At 47.0% G+C, this 17,665-nt stretch overlaps 1 protein-coding gene across 6 annotated transcripts in view; it reads left to right on the forward strand.

Annotated features, from left to right (window-relative positions):
* The window catches only part of WDFY3 (WD repeat and FYVE domain containing 3), a 278,837-nt gene that overhangs the window by 222,792 nt on the left and 38,380 nt on the right, over window positions 1–17,665 (forward strand). For 4 of the 6 annotated variants that reach the window (XM_040417990.1, XM_040417992.1, XM_040417993.1 and 1 more), the window contains 6 exons: window positions 527–633; window positions 1,427–1,609; window positions 2,112–2,269; window positions 5,901–5,978; window positions 8,696–8,923; window positions 9,426–9,488. In XM_040417990.1, coding sequence (XP_040273924.1) covers window positions 527–633; window positions 1,427–1,609; window positions 2,112–2,269; window positions 5,901–5,978; window positions 8,696–8,923; window positions 9,426–9,488 — 817 coding nt within the window. The remainder of the gene's footprint in view (window positions 1–526; window positions 634–1,426; window positions 1,610–2,111; window positions 2,270–5,900; window positions 5,979–8,695; window positions 8,924–9,425; window positions 9,489–17,665) is intronic. The other 2 variants (XM_040417994.1, XM_040417995.1) reach the window with 1 other exon arrangement.

Consider the following 17,665-nt stretch of genomic DNA (forward strand, 5'->3'; position numbering starts at 1 on the left):
ACACGTGTGAGTGCTGCTTCCTCTTCGAGATTACACTGCGCGTAGTCTTGCTTGTAGTGGCGGCGAAGTGTAATCACAAGTGCTCGTCCCATTAAAGAGAATGGGATCAGCCCTTATAACTACACTGCACTGCCGCCTCTTAAAACAGCTCATCGGAGGGGGTGCTGGGTGTCAGACCCTCAAAGATCTGATAATGATGATTTATCCTGAGGATAGGTCATCATTATCTACCCACTGCACAATTTCATTAAATGGTCTTATTTCCAACCCATCAGAAACCTTAGCTTATAGATCTAATTAGTATTGGGGGGAAAGTAAGTAGTCCACAGGATTACTCATGTAAATTTGCATTTTGCAGTTTAGAGTTACTTTCAATGTAACACGAAAATAAGGTTAACAGTTTTGAAAACATAATTATTTTTTGTTACTATGGAAACATGTGCATAATAGAGCCCTGCAGATTGTACGCTACTGATCAGCTGCCCTAGAAAGCAAACAAATAATTGTGTCCTATGTCACGTTGCAGCAACCCTGATGGCTTTGGATTGGAGGCTGAAGCCAGGATGACCACCTGGCACATCATGATGCCCTCAGAGGTAGAGCCAGATGGACTATACCAGGATGTTAGTGAAGGTAAATATTGGAATGCTGGTATATTAATCCATGTTGAAGCACATGGAATGATCCCTTTTATATTTCTCCTTTTGTGTGATTGAACTTTGGATATTGTAAAAAGAAATAGATGGCAAAATAATCAGAGGCGTGTCAAAGAAAGTTGTGACTTACCAACAATAAAAAATTCCAAATTTCAGCAAAGTTCTAGGTGGTCCATCATCAAATGTCTATATAAATGATTCCAAAGTTATAGGTTGATCCACCATTTTGCAAGTTATAAGTGATCCACCAACAAATTTCCATTAACGCCTTAATAACGAAGTACGGATATATCCATCATACACATGCAGGGAATGTATGGAGCAGGCTTACAAGCTGGCGTTGCTTTATATGTGGCGAGTGCCATCTGTGTAATGCAGCCGACACCTGGCCACAATGGCTGGGATCGGACATAACTAGTCGTTTTATCCCATAAAATACTGCTGTCAATGGCGTTTGAGAGGTTAGACAGAGAGTGCGGTTCCCTTTGTCCTCTGATTGGACGCCCACAGCAAAAATATGGGGTTCCAATAAGTCGCTGTGGCAGCTCGTCTGTTAGGCCATGCCTGTAGCAGGGTGTAATAGGAAGCCAGAATAAAAAAAATCCCATAGACTGCAATAGTATGCTATTGCAGTCTTATGGTATACGTGATCGAACAATTGTGTTTATTCGCAGTAATGGAGGAAAATAAAAAATTGAAGATTTTACTTTAAAAAATGTGAATAAAATGTGATCAAAAATTGTATAAAGGGCACTGAATTTGTTTTGCAGGACGCCAGCTCCTTTTAAAAGCTGTCAACAGAGTTTGGATAGAGCTGATACATGGCAAAAAACAAGTTCTGGAGGATATGTTTAAAGTGACATTTCCTGTCAACGAACGGGGACATGTGGACATTGCTATTGTCAGGCCTTTCATTGAAGAGGCAACATTACGTGCTTGGCAAAATCATCTTGGTAAGTCATTTCAAAAAGATGAAGGATTTATGATTTGAAATGGTTTCATTTTGTTCTTCATCTAACAAAAAGTGAGCAGTTTCTCTTGCTACTATTTTCTGCTTGACTCTTTTATATTTGTGGAACTTTAAAGGGGTTGTGACCATCCATGACTCTACTCAGTATTCACACTTCGCTCTTGTAGATCCAGTCCATCTTTATATTACATGGATGGGCTGGAAAACCTCATTAACCCAATTGGAGCTCAGAGTGCTTACAGCACACCATGTTGGTGGGACTCCTCCTAGTTGACTTAACTCTTCCTAGAGTTCCCAGAAGTGAGCTTCCTCTTGTCCGGCTGAATTAAAACACAGGCCATTGCAGAAATTGAAATCAATGAGTTCTAGCATCACTGCTGGATGTATCCCATGTAACTCTTTATGGGCACCATGCAGACAGATGCATTTTAAGTTTAAAAAATAATAAAAAGGTTTAACATGAAGCTTATTTTTGGTCCTAACAGCTTATGAGAAGAAGTGCATCAGTAAAGGGGAAGCCTTAGTCCCGAGTTCTCAATCCAAGTTGTCACGTGTCAGTAGTGGCTTTGGTCTTTCCAAACTAACTGGGTCAAGAAGAAACCGTAAGGAGAGTGGTCTCAACAAACATAATCTCTCCACACAGGTATGCGTAAGAGGACTTTCTTCTTTCTACCTCTACAGGGGACTTCTGCTGCTGTAAATTTACCATTGTCCTATGTGGAGAAATACCTTACCAAAATGAGTAATTATTCACAATTCTTTAGTGTTCTTCTATGTTTGTAGCTGGAATCGGGTACGTTCATGGCGTACAAAACCTAGCAGATGAATGTAAAGTCTGTAAACTGAGCTCTGTATTTCGTGAAGTCATATGTGAAGATGTCTCAAGAGGTTTTCATGGCTGGAGATAAATGAGTAAATTTGTCAGTAATCACATCCTGAATCAGCTGCTTACACACATTCAGCTGCACAACACAGATAGACTTCAAGTTCAAGGCCTTTGCTCTTTCATGCAAATAAGCCTTAAAGGGTTATTCCTGAATTTTAATATTGATGGTCTATCTTCAATACAGGCCCTCAATATCTGAATTGTGGGTCTTCAACACGCCGCAGCCTCACCGATCAGCTGTTAGTGAGTGACTCTGGTGCCAGAACTACACAGCTCTGTCCATTAGGCTCCATTCACACATCCACAATTCCGTTCCGCATTTTGCGGAAAGGAATTGCGGACCCATTCATTTCTATGGGGCCGCACAATGTGCGGCCCCGATCCGGAAATGCAGACCCGCACTTCCGGGTCCGCATTTCCGTTCCCGAAAAAAATAGAACATGCCCTATTCTTGTCCGCAATTGAAGACAAGAATAGGCATATTCTATTAGTGACGGCGATGTGCGGTCGCAAAATGCGGAAAGCACATTGCGGGTGTCCGTGTTTTGCGGATCCGTGAATCCACAAAACACACACGGATGTGTGAATGGACCCTTATGTAGTGTACCAAACTGGTAACTGCACAAATGGTAAAGAATTCCTCGGGAAATCATGGAATACCCCTTCTACAGCTCATAATTTCTGTAGGGTAACTTTTTTCAATTCTTCACCATTTTCATGTTATCTGCTTGCGGTCAGTAAGTGGAAACATTCTTATGTAGTATACATTTTTCACTGGATGGTTCTGCATCAAATACTACAGTCTGCTGCCCCTATTGAAGTAAAGAAACCCCAGCAGATACCTCCAAATGGAGGACTAAAGAACACACAGGGCCAGATTTATCATCACACTTACATATGTCCAAAGTCACTTTTGGCTAAGTCAGATTTATGATCGGCCCTTTAATACTGTGATAAATGTGGTTTGACGGTAGCAGTTTATCCTTCAGTAAGCGGCTTAACAAAAGTCGCACGTCTTTACGAAAAAGTCACATGTTCTATTAAAAAGTCGCATAAGATAAGCATGGTCCTCACTAGGGATCGACCGATATTGATATTTTAGGGCCGATACCGATGCCGATAATCTGTGCTCTGTGCTCACAGCATCAGGGATGTTACCATGTCAGCCAGGGCTTCAGTAGCGTCCTGGCTGCCATGGTAACAGATCGGAGCCCCAGCATTACACTGCTGGGGCTCCGATCAGAACTGCCAGTGAGGAGGAGGGGAGAGGGGACCCTGTGGCCACTGCCACCAATGATTAATACTGGGGTGGCTTGGGTGGGGGGGCGCACTGCGCCACCAATGAAGATAACTCATTAATTCATATACAGGAGGCGGGAGCTGGCTGCAGAATCACATAGCTGGCTCCCGACCTCTATGAGCGATAGCTGCTATCCGCGTCAGTTAACCCCTCAGGTGCGGCACCTGAGGGGTTAACTACCGCAGATCGCAGCTACTGTCATAGAGGTCGGGAGCCGGCTATGTGATTCTGCAGCCAGCTCCCGCCTCCTGTTGAATTTGAATCAATGAGAGAGTTATCTTCATTGGTGGCGCAGTAGCCACAGCCCCGCCCCTCCTCTTGTCCTCCCTCCTCTCATTGGTGGCAGCAGCAGCACAGGGGAAGGGAGACACTGCTTCCTTCTCCCCTGTGCTGCTGAGGGAACACAGAGAGCGCTGAGAGCAGCGCGATCCTTGTTCCCCATACATTATCAGTATATCGGCAAAATAGATGCCGATAACGTTCAAAATCCTGAATATCGGCCGATAATATCAGTAAAACCGATAATCGGTCGATCCCTAGTCCTTACTGGAGTGAGCTTTGTGCAATTTTTTGCGACTTTTTAAATTGTCGCAATAGTAAATCTGTCTAGAGATTAATTTACATAAGAAAACACTCCCACTTTCAGAAAACTGGCGAGCATAGCGCAGTTTTAGCGATTGCGCAAAAATTTGCGTCTTTTTCACTCCATTATTTTGACTTGAGCTAATGATAAATCTGGCCCTATATGCAGGATTTTTCCGAGCACGTATGGTAAAAGCACATCAATCACATTGTGAAAAGACTCTTACTCAGGTACTGGACTTGTTACAGGTTATCAGAACTCCAAGCTGTGTTCTTGTGTTAGACTGCGCTCATATATGTGTTGGGGTCATTGCTCGAAGCTGCCTTTGCAGATTCTGGCACGTTTGATAAACACCTTGGTCTGAACCTGAGCCAAAGGGGTCTGTTTGGTGCCGTCTTGCGATGGGTCCAACACAGCGATGCAAAGAGAGCATAAAGTGGACATGATCAGGGCAGGTTTTCAGCTATTTGGCGGTAAACTTGAATGTTTCTATCCACTGATCAATATTCATTATACAATGAATACATAAGTACAGGTAAATTCTTTGGATGAATTCACATAACGTCTAAAATTGGGAATTTTTTCACCGCTGTACTAGATGAGGCTCTCAGAAGATTATTAAACAGAGGCTGTCACCAGGGAAATCACTGATAAATCATGCACAATGTCTTGTAGGACTAGCTTAGCTGAATGTAACGGTACCTTTCACTTAGGGTCCATTCACACGTCCGCAAAATGGGTCCGCATCCGTTCCGCAATCTGGTGGAACAGGTGCGGACCCATTCATTTTCAATGGGGACGGAATGTGCTGTCCGCATCTGCATTTGCAGATCCGCACTTCCGTTCCGCAAAAAAATAGAACATGTCCTATTCTTGTCCGCAATTGCGGACAAGATAAGGCATTTTCTAGGCGAGTGCCAGCGATGTGCGGTCTGCAAAATGCGGAACGCACATTGCCGGTGTCTGTGTTTTGTGGATCCGCAAAACACATATACACGTGTGAATGGACCCTTAATGATCTGTTACCTCATTCTGGAGAACAAGTACTTCAAATCCATATGCAAATAAGAAGTTAAGTGTGACACCGAGGGCGGGGCCAAGTCACTGTGTGCACCTTTGCTTCTCCTGTTTCTTCTGCTAGCCCCTCCCTCTACTACTTGATTGACAGTCACATGAACCAAAGGGATCCGTTCACTGCCAAAACCATGCCCCCCCCCCCCTCCTTTCTTGCACATCCGCTATAAACTGCCTTAGAATTTGCACAATTCGTGTTCTTTTGGAATATATTACATTAGAAACACTGCACGTTATTTTGCCATGGTCACATAGTCCTAGTATTGTGGACTTGCTGAAGATGCATGTACGTTACGGGATTTAATAGCGTTCATTAGTCAGGGCCATGTAGGTTCTGTATAAATGTTCGCTTCTTTGCATGTGGTTAGACAATGAAGCGTGTTCGCAAGGCGACATTGTTAGTAATGTGCGGTATGTTTTCTGTTACCAAGGAGATCTCCCAGTGGATATTCACTCACATTGCCGTTGTACGTGACCTAGTGGAAATGCAGTATAAAGAATACCAAGAGGTAAGGGACCGTCAAGTGTGTGCTCATTACCATAGTATTAAACATATCGTTTATTCAGCCCTCTGTATTTCATTTTCTGACAATTTTTCCTTACAATTCTTGTGCGGTCAGGTGACATTTATTTTTATAATTTTGCATTTTCTTATCAAGACAGAAAGCAGCCAACAGTTAACAGGAACATTATGTGTTAAGTACACCATATACTGTAACACCCCCTATATTTCGGTATGAGGAGCATGCCGCACAAGTCTTCTGAACTGAGCAGTACAGTCCTGCCGGCTCAGTACAGATGTCATCTGTCACATATTACTTCACCCAGGAAGGCTGGCACAGGAACAGGAAGCTGCAGGTGCATCGTATGGCGCTTGTTACTTCCTGCTTGTGGCAGAAGAGGCAGGAATCAGAAAGGGTAACTTTAGATAGGACTTTGATGATGGGGCTATGATATGGGAGAACTGTGTGTAGGACTATAATATGGGGGCACTGTGGTTATCAGTGGGAGTGTAGTGGATAGCATTATGATATGGGGGCACTGTGGAGATCAGTGGGTTGTAGTGGATAGCATTATGATATGGGGGCACTGTGGAGATCAGTGGGTTGTAGTGGATAGCATTATGATATGGGGGCACTGTGGATGTCAGTGGGGTGTAGTGGATAGCATTATGATATGGGGGCACTGTGGATATCAGTGGGAGTGTAGTGGATAGCATTATGATATGGGGGCACTGTGGATATCAGTGGGGTGTAGTGGATAGCATTATGATATGGGGGCACTGTGGATATCAATGGGAGTGTAGTGGATAGCATTATGATATGGGGGCACTGTGGATATCAGTGGGGTGTAGTGGATAGCATTATGATATGGGGGCACTGTGGAGATCAGTGGGAGTGTACTGGATAGCATTATGATATGGGGGCACTGTGGATATCAGTGGGGTGTAGTGGATAGCATTATGATATGGGGGCACTGTGGATATCAGTGGGGTGTAGTGGATAGCATTATGATATGGGGGCACTGTGGATATCAGTGGGGTGTAGTGGATAGCATTATGATATGGGGGCACTGTGGAGATCAGTGGGAGTGTACTGGATAGCATTATGATATGTGGGCACTGTGGAGATCAGTGGGAGTGTACTGGATAGCATTATGATATGGGGGCACTGTGGATATCAATGGGAGTGTAGTGGATAGCATTATGATATGGGGGCACTGTGGATATCAGTGGGGTGTAGTGGATAGCATTATGATATGGGGGCACTGTGGATATCAGTGGGGTGTAGTGGATAGCATTATGATATGGGGGCACTGTGGATATCAGTGGGAGTGTACTGGATAGCATTATGATATGGGGGCACTGTGGATATCAGTGGGAGTGTACTGGATAGCATTATGATATGGGGGCACTGTGGTTATCAGTGGGGTGTAGTGGATAGCATTATGATATGGGGGCACTGTGGTTATCAGTGGGGTGTAGTGGATAGCATTATGATATGGGGGCACTGTGGATATCAGTGGGGTGTAGTGGATAGCATTATGATATGGGGGCACTGTGGAGATCAGTGGGAGTGTACTGGATAGCATTATGATATGGGGGCACTGTGGATGTCAGTGGGGTGTAGTGGATAGCATTATGATATGGGGGCACTGTGGATGTCAGTGGGGTGTAGTGGATAGCATTATGATATGGGGGAACTGTGGATATCATTGGGAGAACAGTATGATATGGGGGCACTGTGGATATCAATGGGAGTGTAGTGGATAGCATTATGATATGGGGGCACTGTGGATATCAGTGGGGTGTAGTGAATAGCATTATTATATGGGGGCATTTTGGATATCATTGGGAGAACAGTATGATATGGGGGCACTGTGGATATCAATGGAGTGTACTGGATAGCATTATGATATGGGGGGACTGTGAATATCAATGAAAGTTTAGCGGATAGCAGTATGATATGGGCGCATTTTGGATATCATTGGGGAAATAGTGTTATGATATGGGGGCACTGGATATTAATAGGAGTGTACTAGATAGCATTGTTATATGGGGGTTATGTTCATATTGATGAGTGCATAATGGATAGCTTGATATGATATGGGGGCTCTATGGATTATCAATGGGAGCATAGTGGATAGTATTATGATATGGAGGGACTGTGGATATCAATGGGAGTGTAGTGGATAGTATGATATGGGGACACTGTGGATATTAATGGGAGTGTAGTGGTTAGCATTGCGATATGGGGGCACTGTTTATCGATGGGATCATAATGGATAGCATGATATGATATGGGGGCACTGTGCATGTCAATGGAAGCATTATCAACGGGAGCGTAGTAGATAGTATTACGATATGGGGGCTCTGTGGATATCTGTGAGAGTGTAGTGAGTTGCATTGTGATGTGGGGGCACTGTGGATAGCACTGGGATCTTAGTGAATAGCATTGTGATATGGGGCATCATGGATCTAAGTAAATTGCTGTCTGCATCAAGTATCCTATATTTCTTAACCATCACTATGGTTGACTAGTGAGACCGCAGAGGAAACCATCCAGCAAGGACAATGTGTGCAATGTTAGTTGGTGACAAGTGACCATGAAATCCTTTAAGCACAGCGACATTGACCTTTTTATGTAGTCTTCTATGTGCATGTATCTGACTGTTAAAATAAAATCCTTACTATGATTTTTTTTTTTATGATTTTTTATATAAACAGCGTCAACAAAATGTCTTGAAATATGTGACAGAAGAATGGAATCAGATTGAGTATGAACTATTACGGGAAAGAGGACTGTGGGGACCACCCATTGGTTCCCACCTAGATAAATGGATGCTGGAGATGACAGAAGGGCCGTGTAGAATGAGGAAGAAAGTTGTGAGAAATGACATGTTCTATATTCATTATCCTTACATTCCTGAAATGGAGCAAGATACTAACACAATGGTGAGCATCCTCAGGGCCAAAGATCCCACCTCTTTATTACTTTATTATATTTTAATGTAGACTATAAGAGTAGTGCATGTTGTCTTCAATATATATATATATATATATATATATTATATATACATTTTACATCAGTATATAGATTGTAGATGCTTCTCTTAAAGAAGCAGACATTTTTGTAGCCTATCCTTTCACTAAAGGCCATTGACGTCTGCCATTTCCATGATGTCACAGAATTGTAATAAATCAACAGGGTTCACTTTTTATTAATATAGAAAACTGCTAAATTGTTGTCTCCATATGACCCAATGTGCTCTACATACTGGCTGCGCCATCATTAGATGTTTGGATTGGATGGATTTAGTAGTATTACATTTTTTTGCAAGACTTGATGGCCTTCATGTATTAATAGAGTTGACCAGACAGAACTCTATAATCCTTCTCTATCTACTGTATATCAATAGGACTTTATTATAATGTACGCTTCTGATGATTTTTTTAGTCTGACTTTCCATGTTCACTGCCTGAATCCTCTGATGGTGTCTTCATTGTATCTCTTGAGAAGGTAAAAGAACGCAGTAAAGAAGTCTTCTGTACTAAAGAGCATCACTAGAGCATGTTCTAACAAAGCTTTCTGAAGCTTCACATCCAGGCTGCTCTGCATATGTATAATAACACAACTAGTGCTTTTCACCAGCATCTTTGAGGTCACAAGTTCCACTCTGAAAATGCGTATAGCATCAATGACTTAAATGGATTGTCCACAATTATAGAGCCACATGGCTGCTCACCTGTCCACAGGTTGTGTGTAATAATACAGCTTAGCCCCATCACTTCAGTGGAGCTGAGCTGGAATACCGGACAAATCCCATGGACAAGCATGGTGGTTGTGTTGGAAGAAAGCAGCCATGTTTCTCAAATCCCCTACTTAGACCCTAAAAAGACCATGGCTGTTTCTGGGAATCCAAAATACCGTAATTAAAACTTTTGTAAAGAATCTTAGGATGACAAAATCCCACCAGATGTGTTTTATTACTTGTGCTGTTGTTTTTTGTGGTATTAAAAGGGATTTTCTGGGGGGATAATTAAAAATAAATTGTTGCAATGCTGCTCCAGTCCCCCGATGCTCTACAGGCTTAACACACAGGAAATGGCTTCAACTGCCTGTTAAGCCAATCGTTGGCTGCAGCAGTGACCCACCCCTGTCAGTGATTGGCTAAGCAGGCATCCCAAGCTATTTCTTGTGCGTGAAGCCTAGGACTGGTAAGTAGAGCTCAGCAGGGGATTGGCAAAGTGCTGGAATGGCAGGGAAGGGGATTGGTGAAATGAGCAATGATTGTTTTTTGTTTTTTTTTTTTACTACTTCTATCCGTCCTGCACAATTTTTTAAATCCTTGCAAAGCCCCTTTTAAACTGGTGCCAGATTTACGTAATTAAAGGCATTGTAATGTCAAATATAAAAGTGATATTATCATTAGAATTGGGAAGCATATCAAGCAAGATATCGGGGCATTGCCTTTACACTAGTTTGCAGTTAATAGATTGAAAGATATGTCTCCCAGTCCAAACAACATAAATATGAAACCCCTGTGCTAATTTCTCTGAAACATACAAAGGTGTTGAGAAGAGGGAGTCTATATAGTCTCAAGAAATATAACTCCTTTATCAGTGCTGATACAATAATGTCAGGTTGGACCTTGAGTAGTTTTACGCCAACAGGAGAGAATCTGCACATTGCTTCAGGAGAGAAATTACACACTGCCAGTGCGGTAATAATTTTTTATTATTGCATTGTACTCCTTTTGAGTAAAAAAAAATTCAATTGGGCTTAATTCAAACTTTTCAGCCCCTCTCTCTGTACAGCCTTGAGATTCTCTAGTGTCCGGCTCTGTGTTTATACTGTTTCTCATCAGGGCAGCTCAGCTGACAGTTCCTTATTTCTGATCTCCTGATCTCACAAACACTCATTATTGCTTCAGTTATCACCTTACTAATAAGAAAATGGCTTAAATAAGTATTTCTCGCCCAATTCCTTGGGGGACACAGGAAACCTTGGGTATAGCTCATCTCCATAGGAGGCGTGACACTAAGTGAAAGACTGTTAAGCCCCTCCTCCAGCAGCTATACCCTCAGCCTGGAGCGAGCGACTACCAGTTTTTTGCTTAGTGTCAAGGAGGCAAGACACTCGCTGCACTGCAGAGCTGTCTTTGCTAAAGATTTTATTTTTTATTTTTTTCAATTTTTTTGCTTTTTTTCAACAGGGACAACAGAGTCGCAAAGACCTCTCTGTTTTCCCGGGGTTGAGCTGCGCCAGTGCCGGTTATCCGCACTGCTGCCTCCCCCACAGAAGAAAAGGAGGACCAGGGCAGCCCAGCTCCCCTGCATCCCGCCAGCACAAGGGTCGCCCACCTGCAAGCCCCTCTCCAGCTTCCTGCCACTTCGGTGCCAGTGGCTGAAGGGGCGTCCCTGCTGGATGGACAGAGGGTGAAAACGTCGAATGGTGAGGTGGCTGTGCAGCCGTTCCTACCCCCCCCCCCCCCCCCCCGTTAGGGCCTGTTCCTGCTGTCCCCTCTGCCTGACCTTCATGTCGATTACAATTTACAGCTCTCTTAGCTGTGAGTCCTGCGGCTCCTTTGTGTAGGGGCAAAGCGGAGCAATGCTCGAGGGGGAGGGTCACAGCGCAGTTTACCTCAGGTGCGGCGGCCGTGGGCCGCCTTTCGTTATCAGCTGCTGGATAGCAGGCGCACGTGTACTGCGGCTGTGTTCAACTGCCGGCTGACATTCTGACAAGCACACGCTCTTGTCCGGCCACCGGCGTGCGTTCGCCTCCGCTTATATGGAGGTGAACGGGGGACATTATTCTGTGGGTTTTTCGGCGGCATATAATATTTGAATCGCGCGCGCGAAAAGTTTAATCGGTGGGCGGAGCTTCGTTCCGTTTCCACTGTACATGTTAGGCTTCAGTCAAGGGGCGGACGTCTTTCTTCCCGCTCCTCACTAGCCCCGCCTCCTCTTCGTGCCTGCCTGCTCTCAGGACGGATTACCTCAGGGCTCTGAGGACCGCTGCTGTTGCCGCTGCTGTGCCGTCTGCTCCCACTGTGACCTGGTAGGACTGTTGACCCTTCTAGCACTGCAGCCCTCTGGCCTGGACGTTTTTTGTATATTACTTCCAGCCAACATGTCTGACCCCTCAGTGCCTGCTGGTCCTTGGTATCATACCTGCACCGCATGTAAGGCACCCCTTCCTCAAGGGCAGCCTGACCCGCATTGCTCGGCTTGCAAAGCCCCATTACAGGGTCCACCATCTGCTGTGTCACCCCCTGGCCTCTTGGATCCCCCTGACTGGGCTAGATCCCTTTCCCAGGCTGTGGTCAGTCTCACTAATGTTGTGGGCCGCCTTGCAGATGCATTGCCCTTACCGCAGCCGGATAATTCCCCTGCTGGGCCCTCCGGGTCCGCTACCTTAGCTGACCCGTCTGAGTCTCTCTCTCCAGGCGACACCTCCAGAGCCCGTCAACCCCAGAAGCGGTCCAGGGCGGAGCACCTATCATCCTCGGATGCTTCGGTATCACCCCCAAGGGTGCGCCCTCAGTCGGGTCCTTCCTCATTACAGGATATGCCCTCTGAAGGGGAACTAGCCGATTCTGATTGGGATATGGACTCGGCCTTGCCTTCAAAGCTGGCTTCTGCCGTGGGCCATCTTATTAACAATATCGTGATACCTTTAAGATTCACGATGACCCTCCTAATTCTGAAAAGACCAGTGTTTCCTTTTTTCGCCAAAAACAGGCGTCTGCGGTTTTTCCCCTCCACGCTGACTTCTCGTCGGTGGTTTCTAAGGCCTGGGCCCGTCCTGATGCCCGTTTTACCCCGCCTAAGAAGTTGGATATCTGTTATCCATTCCCGGCGGATTGCATTACAAACTGGGCGTCACCACCTAAAGTCGACCCCCCTGTGGCCCGTTTGTCCAAAAGCACGGCTATTCCCGTTGCAGATGGTTCCTCCTTACAATCCACTGAAGATCGCCGGATAGAGGCCATTACAAAGGGTATCTTTGCAGCCTCCGGTTCCGCCCTCAGGCCGGTCTTTGCCTCCGCTTGGGCTGGAAAAGCGGTTTCAAAATGGGCGTCTCAGCTGGATCAGGAGCTTGAATCCGACGTCCCTATTCAGGACCTCCGGGCTCTGGCCCAACTTATCGTTCAAGCCGGGAAATTTGTCTGTGAGGCATCCCTGGATGCGGGGGCTCTCATAGCCCGTTCATCTGCCCTGGCCGTTTCGGCTAGAAGGGAGCTTTGGTTAAAGGTTTGGACGGCGGACGCCACGTCAAAGCGGTCTCTTACTGACCTTCCCTTCACTGGTTCTCGATTGTTCGGGACCCGCTTGGATGAAATAATCTCTGAAGCCACGGGAGGGAAGAGTACACATCTTCCCCAATCCAGGACTAGGAGCACCACTCGAGGCCGTCCCACCTTTTCTCGCTTCAGGTCTTCCCGCAGGGCTCCCACACCTCGCACCACTTCAGGTCCATCCTCTAACCCTGTCCAAGACAGACGTAAAAAAACTTTTTTTCGGACCCAGCCCTCCTGGCGCAAGTCACAGCCTGCTCGCCCTCCCGCGACCAAGCAGAACCCTACCTGAAGGTGCGCCCCCACCCACCCGGGTGGGGGGACGTCTCCTCCTGTTCAGGGACTTCTGGCAGGCGCACGTCTCCGACGCCTGGGCTCTCGAGGTGGTGTCTTCCGGGTACAAACTCGAGTTTGCGTCCCTCCCCCCAGTTCGGTTCTTTCGCTCCCGGGTTCCTCGGGATCCCCAAGGGGCGGCCGATTTCTTTACTGCCACTCGTACCCTTCTGGACAAAGGGGTCATCGCTCCGGTTCCTATGGAGGAAAGATTCAAAGGGTTCTATTCGAACCTTTTTGTGGTCCCCAAAAAAGAAGGCTCTGTTCGTCCCATTCTGGATCTAAAACGGTTAAACCGTTTCCTTCGTCTTCAGCGGTTCCGGATGGAGTCTCTCAGGTCAGTGGTGGCCTCTCTGGAAAAAGGGGAGTTCCAGGCCTCTATCGACATCCAGGACGCCTACCTTCATATTCCAATCGCTCGGTGTCATCAGTGCTTTCTGCGCTTTGCAGTGGGGTCCGACCACTACCAGTTCGTTGCCCTCCCCTTCGGGCTGGCGACGGCCCCTCGCGTTTTCACAAAGGTCCTAGCCCCTGTCCTCGCCTTACTTCGTTCCAGGGGAGTTTTTCTTCTTCCATATTTGGACGATCTCCTTATCAAGGCACCCTCTCTGTCACTGACATCTGCCAGTGTGGACCTCTCGCTACAAACCTTATGCCGGTTCGGTTGGATTATCAATCTTCCCAAATCCGCTCTTGTTCCATCCAGGCAACTGATCTTTCTGGGGATGCTGCTGGATACAGATGCAGCGGAGGTTCGGCTTCCGTCAGAGAAGCGCCAGCTCCTTCATCGGTCGGTTCGGAGCCTTCTGAACCACCGCCGTCCTTCCTTCCGGTTCAGCATGCGGGTCTTGGGACAGATGGTGTCCTGTTTCGAAGCAATCCCCTACGCGCAGTATCACTCCCGCACCTTTCAGACTGCCATTCTGTCCGCATGGGACAAGTCCCAGGAAAGTCTGGATCAGCACTTTCCCCTTCCCCCCCAGGTTCGCTCCTCTCTACTCTGGTGGTTACGGACCCCTCTCCAAGGGAAGTCCTTCCTACCGATAACTTGGTTGGTGATTACCACCGATGCCAGTCTGCGGGGTTGGGGGGGGGGTGTTTCCTCCTCGGTCCGTACAAGGCACTTGGTCTCCATCGGAGTCCAAACTGCCGATCAACGTTCTGGAGCTGAGGGCGGTTCTCCTCTCACTCCGGCATTGGACTTCGCTGCTTCAGGGTCACCCTGTTCGTGTCCAATCGGACAATGCCACGGCTGTGGCATACATAAATCATCAAGGGGGCACTCGCAGCGCGGCGGCAATGAGGGAGGTGTCTCTAATCCTTCGCTGGGCGGAAGTTCATGTTCCAGCCATTTCGGCCATTTACATCCCGGGGGTGGACAATTGGGCGGCGGATTTCCTCAGCCGGACGACGATCGACCCGGGCGAGTGGTCTCTGCACCCCGACGTCTTCGAGTCTCTTTGCCTCCGTTGGGGTCGTCCGGACGTGGATCTCATGGCCTCCAGATTCAACCACAAGCTCCCCACCTTCATGGCCAGAACCAAGGATCCGGACGCTTACGGCGCGGACGCGCTCGTCCTTCCCTGGACGGAGTTCTCTCTCCTCTACGTTTTTCCGCCCCTGCCTCTTCTTCCACGAGTCCTTCGGAAGATCGCGGCGGAGGGCACGCCTGCGATCCTAATAGCCCCGGATTGGCCTCGTCGTCCTTGGTACGCCGACCTTATGTTGCTCCTGGCAGACGCCCCCTTGCCTCTGCCTCTAAGAGAAGACCTCCTCTCTCAAGGGCCGATCTTCCACCAGCATTTAGGGTCGCTACGTTTAGCGGCGTGGCTATTGAAACCGCGGTCCTAACGCGGCGGGGGTTTTCTGCTGACGTGGTCCGTACCATGATTCGTGCGCGTAAACCGGCATCGTCCAGGATTTATTACCGAACCTGGCGGGCCTATTTGAATTTCTGCGAGACCTTAGATGTTCATCCCCTTCGGTTTTCTCTCCCCACGATTTTATCCTTCTTGCAGTCTGGTCTGGACTTGGGTTTGGGTCTCAGTACCCTAAAGGGTCAGATCTCAGCGCTTTCGATCCTTTTTCAGCGACCTCTGGCTCCGCTCGGTCCAGTTAAGACTTTTCTTCAGGGGGTTGCTCACTATGCTCCCCCGTATCGCGCTCCCGTTCCATCTTGGGATCTTAATTTTGTGCTGACGGCTCTCCAATCTTCTCCTTTCGAGCCTCTGCGCAGGGTTTCCCTTCGCTTGTTGTCTTGCAAAGTTTTTTTCCTCGTTGCCATCACGTCTCTTCGGCGTGTGTCTGAATTGGCGGCACTTTCTTGCGTAGAACCCCTCTTGGTTTTTCACCAGGACAAGGTGGTTCTCCGCCCGGTTCCGGATTTCCTTCCGAAGGTGGTGTCCGCTTTTCACCTGAATGAAGATATTGTCCTTCCTTCTCTGTGCCCGTCCCCGTCTCATCCTCGGGAACGGGATCTTCACCGTCTGGATGTTGTTAGGGCTCTGAGGATCTACTTGGATGTAACTAGACCCTTTCGGCGCTCGGATTCTCTATTTGTGGTTCCAGAGGGTCCGCGCAGGGGGCTGGCAGCATCTAAAGTGGTTATTGCCCGCTTCATCAAGATGGCTATTGCTGAGGCTTACCGTGCTAAGGGCAGGGAACCGCCCTTTGGTGTTACCGCTCATTCTACCAGAGCGGTCGGGGCTTCCTGGGCTCAGCGAAATCGAGCTTCGGCTGAACAATTGTGTAAGGCGGCCATCTGGTCTTCTTTGCACACTTTTACCAAGTTCTACAAGGTGAACACTTATGCATCGGCGGATGCTGCTTTGGGCCGCCTGGTCTTGCAGGCGGTGGTGCCTTAATGCCTATGGTGCTTTAATTCTTCTTGGGTTGTGGTCCCTCCCTATTTGTGGACTGCTTTTGAACGTCCCAAGGTTTCCTGTGTCCCCCAAGGAATTGGGCGAGAAAACGAGATTTTTGTATAACTTACCAGTAAAATCTCTTTCTCGCTCTTCCTTGGGGGACACAGCACCCACCCATTGTTTTGGTTGCCCTGACGGGAGTTTTGACTTGTTGGTGTTAATTTGGTTGATCCTTGCCTTTGTTTTAACTACTTGGGCACATAACTGGTAGTCGCTCGCTCCAGGCTGAGGGTATAGCTGCTGGAGGAGGGGCTTAACAGTCTTTCACTTAGTGTCACGCCTCCTATGGAGATGAGCTATACCCAAGGTTTCCTGTGTCCCCCAAGGAAGAGCGAGAAAGAGATTTTACTGGTAAGTTATACAAAAATCTCGTTTTATGAGCTGTTAGTAGTTCAAAGATAAGGGATATACATAGCCGGCAGATAATGGCTCAGTCAAAATAAGATGCTCACAGCTAGGCAACGAAAACTTTTAATAAAAAAAAAAGTGATTTGATCTCACAATTAGTAAAATACAATGATAAAAAAAATGCCCCCCCCCCCCCCCCCCCCCACATCCGACGAGGTGTTAAAAGGTTGGAAAAGTGTCTAAAACATTTTATCCACTACAAAGCATTTGCGACATTTTTGGCACAAATTGTGGCAAAAAAATGCATTTTCAATAGTACTGCAAGTCTGCCCCAGTATTTATGTGCCGCCATGCCCGATAAATGTTAGTGACCAATGGAATTTATTTTCATTGGTTGGCATACTACTGCTATAACCAGGTAATAACGTAAAATCCCATTACAGTATAAGGTGAGGTTGCAATGTCTAAGTATGGATTTTGGCAGTGACCACGATGTTGTTGCCCTGTGTTATATGTTCATTTTCAAGGATGTGGGATTCTTCTCAGCTTATGCATGAGCTAACTGCTACTCTGAGCAGTCTAGAGCCTCTCTCTCTCTCTCTGCAGCCGGTGTATTACAGGTTACCAGGCCGGTGGTGGTGTGTCTGTTCTCTGCACACTACCCCTTTGTGCCTGTGGGAATACCAGGGGGCTGAGCGTATGGTTTATTTGATACGGCCATGCCAAACATGCCTGGGTATTCTACTATAGAAACCAGCAGCTGTCAAAGGAGTCTGGACCACGTGTCCTAC

Source organism: Bufo bufo, chromosome 2 (genome assembly GCF_905171765.1).
Source record: "Bufo bufo chromosome 2, aBufBuf1.1, whole genome shotgun sequence".
NCBI classification, from domain to species: Eukaryota; Metazoa; Chordata; class Amphibia; order Anura; family Bufonidae; genus Bufo; species Bufo bufo.